Source organism: Olea europaea, unplaced genomic scaffold, assembly GCF_002742605.1.
Source record: "Olea europaea var. sylvestris unplaced genomic scaffold, O_europaea_v1 scaffold1134, whole genome shotgun sequence".
Classification (NCBI taxonomy): Eukaryota; Viridiplantae; Streptophyta; class Magnoliopsida; order Lamiales; family Oleaceae; genus Olea; species Olea europaea.
In genome coordinates, this window is record NW_019228724.1 from 124530 (window position 1) to 129514 (window position 4985).

At 37.2% G+C, this 4985-nt stretch overlaps 1 protein-coding gene across 1 annotated transcript; it reads right to left on the minus strand.

Moving 5' to 3' along the window:
• Window positions 1-2433: 2433 nt before the first annotated feature.
• LOC111373447 lies at window positions 2434-4128 on the minus strand. The gene is made up of 2 exons (XM_022995978.1): window positions 3395-4128; window positions 2434-3280 (listed from the first exon to the last, which is right to left on the minus strand). Exons 1-2 carry the CDS (start codon window positions 4126-4128, stop codon window positions 2434-2436), a joined length of 1581 nt encoding a protein of 526 aa, XP_022851746.1.
• Between the last annotated feature and the right edge of the window lie 857 nt (window positions 4129-4985).

The following is a 4985-nucleotide window of genomic DNA, read 5'->3' on the forward strand; positions in this document are numbered from 1 at the left end:
TCACATGATTAGGATCCTATAAGTATTTTCGCAACATTGATACGTGAAAAACATTATGCACTGCTGAAAGTTCTGGTGGCAGTGCCAATCTAAATGCCACATCTCCGATTCTTTCTAACACATCGAATGGTCCAATGAATCTTGGTCTGAATTTTCCTTTCTTTCCAAATCTAAGTACTCCCTTCATTGGAGCTACTTTCAGAAATACCTTGTCACGAACTTGGAACTTGAGATCTTTTCTTCTTCTATCGGCATAGCTTTTCTGTCTGTCTTGAGCAACCTTAATTCTATCTCGAATCTTTTCCACGGCTTGTATGGTTCGATCTATGATCTCAGGTCCAAGAATCCTCGTTTTTCCAATCTCATCCCAATAGATAGGTGATCTAAACTTCCTACTGTATAGTGCCTCGTAAGGTGCCATGCCTATAGTTGCTTGAAAGCTATTGTTATAGGTAAATTCTACTAAAGGCAAGTGTGATTCCCAGCTACCACCAAGATCTAGTACACAAGCTCTTAACATATCTTCAAGTATCTGAATTGTCCTTTCAGATTGTCCATCAGTCTGTGGGTGATATGCAGTACTAAATTTCAGTTTTGTTCCATAGCATTTTGTAGGCTTTTCCAAAATTTTGACGTGAATCTCGAGTCTCTATCTGAAATAATAGAAACAGGAACCCGTGTAACCTGACTATTTCATTGACATAAATCTGTGCATATTGCTCCATGGTAAATGTCATCTTAACTGGAAGAAAATAGGCTGACTTTGTAAGACGATCCACTATTACCCAGATAGTATTGTTCCCTTTAGCCGATCTCGGAAGTCCTACCACGAAATCCATGGTAATGTGTTCCCATTTCCACTCCAGTATATCTAGTGGTCTAAGCAACCCTGAAGGTCTCTGATGTTTAGCTTTTACTTGCTGACAGATGATACATTTACTTACAAAAAGTCCTATTTCTCTTTTCATATTTCTCCACCAAAACGTATTTCGAAGGTCTAGATACATTTTTGTATTTCCTGGATGTGCTGTATAAGCGGTAGAGTGTGCTTCTTCAAGAATTTCTTTCCTTAATCCCTTATCTTTAGGAACACATATTCCGCCTTTATACATAAGTATCTTATCATCAGTTATCGCAAATCCCTCTTGCTTATCTGTCCCAATTCCAGCCATGATTTTACACAAAAATAGGTTATCCTTTTGAGCTTCTCTAATCCGTTCTCTAAGAGTTGGTTGAACCATTAGAGCCGCAACAATGGCTGACTTCTGTACCGAAGGTATAACCACCTCTAGCCTCAAATTTTCAAATTCCTTAGCTAACTCTTTTTGAGTAGTTGGAAATGTCAACTTTCCAGCTGTCTTTCTACCCAGAGCATCAGCAACTACGTTAGCTTTACCTGGGTGGTAAAGAATGGTGCAGTCATAGTCTTTAACCAACTTTAGCCATCTCCTTTGTCTCATGTTTAGCTCCTTTTGAGTAAAGAAGTACTTGAGACTTTTGTGATTGGTGTATATCTTACATTTATCGCCATATAGATAGTGACGCTATATTTTTGGTGCGTGCTGCGAGTTCTAAGTCATAAGTTGGGTAACTCTGCTCATATGGTTTCAACTGTCTAGAGGCATAGGCAATGACCTTTCCATGTTGCATTAACACACATCCCAAACCTTGTTTAGAAGCATCGCTGTATATAACAAAACCTTCGGAACCATCTGGTATTGTTAATACTAGTGCTGAAACCAATCTTTGCTTCAATTCTTGAAAACTGCTTTCACACTTATCCGACTATTGAAACTTTACTCCCTTTCTAGTTAATTGTGTCAATGGTCCAGCTATCTTAGAAAACCCTTCAATAAATCTCCGGTAATAGCCAGCTAGACCCAAGAGACTACGAACTTCACCTACATTGGTCGGTCTAGATCAATTTGTTACAGCTTCAACTTTAGCTGGGTCTATCTCAATTCCTTGCGCAGTAACCACATGACCAAGAAAGTCAATACGATCTAGCAAGAATTCACATTTTTTTGAATTTGGCGTACAACTTCTCTTTTCAAAGCGTATTTAATACCACTCTCAATTGCTCTTCATGTTGTTGCTTATCTTTTGAGTATACCAGTATATCGTCGATGAAGACTATAACGAATCGATCTAGGTATTGATGAAAAACACGATTCATTAAGTCCATAAACACAGTTGGTGCATTGGTTAACCCAAATGGCATCACTGTGAACTCATAGTGCCCGTACCGCGTTCTAAAAGCTATTTTTGGGATGTTACAATCCTTTATCTTAAGTTGGTGATAACCTGATCTCAAATCTATTTTTGAGAACACCGTTGTACCCTTCAATTGATCAAAAAGATCATCTATCCTTGGGAGTAGATATTTGATCTTTATAGTCAAATGATTAATATCTCTATAATCAATACACATCCTCATTGAACCATCTTTCTTTTTAACAAACAATACCGGCGCTTCCCATGGGCACTAGGTCGGATGAAACCCTTATCCAATAATTCTAGTAGTTGTGCCTTCAACTCTTGTAATTCTTTTGGTGCCATTCTATAAGGAGCCTTAGATATTGGTGTTGTCCCAGGGGTCAAGTCAATTGTGAATTTTACTTGCCTATCAGGCGGTATACCAGGTAGATCTTCAGGAAAAACATCCACGAACTCATTTACTACAGGTACATCTTCTATTTTCCTTTCGGACTGGGGTTTACTATTCATATTCAATAAAAATCCTCGAAAAGTATTCTTCCTCAACATCTTTTCTGGTTTCATTGCAGATATCAATCGGGGTAGAGTCCTAATTCTTGCTCCAAGGAATCGAAATTTTTCTTCTCCAGGTTTTTGAAATAAGACTTCATTCTTATGGCATACGATAGTTGCATAGTTTCTACCCAACCAGTCCATACCCAAAATTACATCAAAGTCTTTCATTCCCAAGATGTACAAATCTGCCTCTAGTACTTTTCCTTCAATCTCTAACTTAACACCTTTAATCATTTGATCAGTATTAATGACTTCGCCCGAGGGTGTACTAATTTCTAGAATGTTATTTGTTTCTACGCATTTACTTCCAGTCTTATCCATAAAAATTGTAGAAATAAATGAATGAGTCGATCCAGAATCCATAAGAACAATAGCAGCTATGTTGAATACTAGTAACATACCTGTTATTACGTCTGTGTTCTGATCCTCATTTTCTCCCATCAAAGCAAATACTCTGGCCTTTCCCTTCTTAAGATGGTCACCTTCTTTCTTCTTCTCTGGACATTCTCTAAGGAAATTGCCACTTTTACCACAAATGTAGCATAATCCCTTTCCTTGTAGACATTCTCCCAAGTGTCGCTTATTGAGGAAAAGTTTTGTTTGAGCTTGACCAAATCTTTACTTTCTGATTCTGATTCTGTCTTTGTCGTGACCTTGCCACTTTCTCTTTACAGAAGTCTCGGTGTTGGGTTGAGGTTTCTTTTCCAATCCTAAACCATTAGAAATTGCTTGTGCTCGACATACAGCTTCCGCATAAGTAGTATGTTGCTGGGCTGCCATGATTCCCTTAATCTCTGGCTTTAACCCCATTTCAAACCTTTTAGCCTTCGTCAGCTCAGTGTTTACCATGTGTGGAGTATATCTAGAAAGCTGTTCAAATTTTCTTTCATACTTCCCAAGTGGCAAATTTCCTTGCGTGAGTTGGAGAAATTCTACTTCCTTTTGATCCCTCAATGGCTGGGGAAAATATTTACCCATCAACGACTCCTTGAATTGACCCCAAGTGAGATTACATAGTTGTTCTACAGTTTTACTACGTGTTTCGGTATCCCACCAATTTCCAGCATCGTTAGTCAATATGAACTTTGCACATGAAACCTTTTGAGCGTCACTACAGTTCATGTGCTCGAAGATCCCTTCAAGTTTTCTCAGCCACTCCTCAGCTGCGAAAGGGTCACCTTTACCATCAAAGGACGGGGGTTTAAAACGATGAAACTGCTCAACGATCAAGCTCATGGTGTTAGCACCTCCTGTTGCATTACTAGGTGCCGCCTGAGCCTGTTGCCTGCCCAAGTCTTGCACTGCCCTCAATAAATCTCTGAACATAGTAGCTTGATCTTGTTGATGTCGTGCCATTTCCTTTAAGTAAAAAGTAATCTATCTTAAGAACTATTCAATCATGCTACATTCTTCCTATAGATCTTTCTAAGCCATGTCTGTCGTGTATATTATGCTAAGGCCAAAAGTTACGCATTAAGGTTTTAGTCATATGATAATCGTATCATTAATCGTATGATATGATTAATTGGCATTCTACTTTTGAATAAAATGATGCATAAGGAAAAGTTCATGAGATTATACAACTAATTAGCATGCATGAAAATATAAAAATATTCTTCATCTTTGCATACCTTAAAAATATTGGACAGTGGAAGATTGATGAGCATTGGATTCCACGGATCTCGTAACTTATTATTGTTATGTATATAAATTTTGTAAAATGGATTTTTTTTTTAAAAAAAATTCTAAAATGAAAGGATTTTTATAAAATTTGAAGTGGGTTTAAAACATTGTTTTCGTCTTATCGATTTGAATAACGCGCAACTAAAGAGGCTTCCAGGTGAGGAGGGGGGTCACACGGACCGCTTAAATCCCAAGCTCGCCTTTGACAGTTTAGGTCTTTTTGACAATATATTTTAGTTTTACGAATACGCAAATCAAGAAAACTTGAACAATGAATTCCTCCTAAAAGATTAAATACGTATAGCCCTTTTTTTTTTTTGAAAAAAAAATTGTTAATAACAACAATACGAAGGTAGAGTCAATCATGTGGTCATTTCATAAATTTACGCATAAAAAGTCCAAACAATCCTATTCTACATTTATTTTAATTTCAATCGAAGAAAGAAGGCAGAAATTTTGGTGTGTGACATTTCATTATAGTAAATAAATCCTTATCCAAAATAAATTATAGTAAATGAGTCAACAAATAA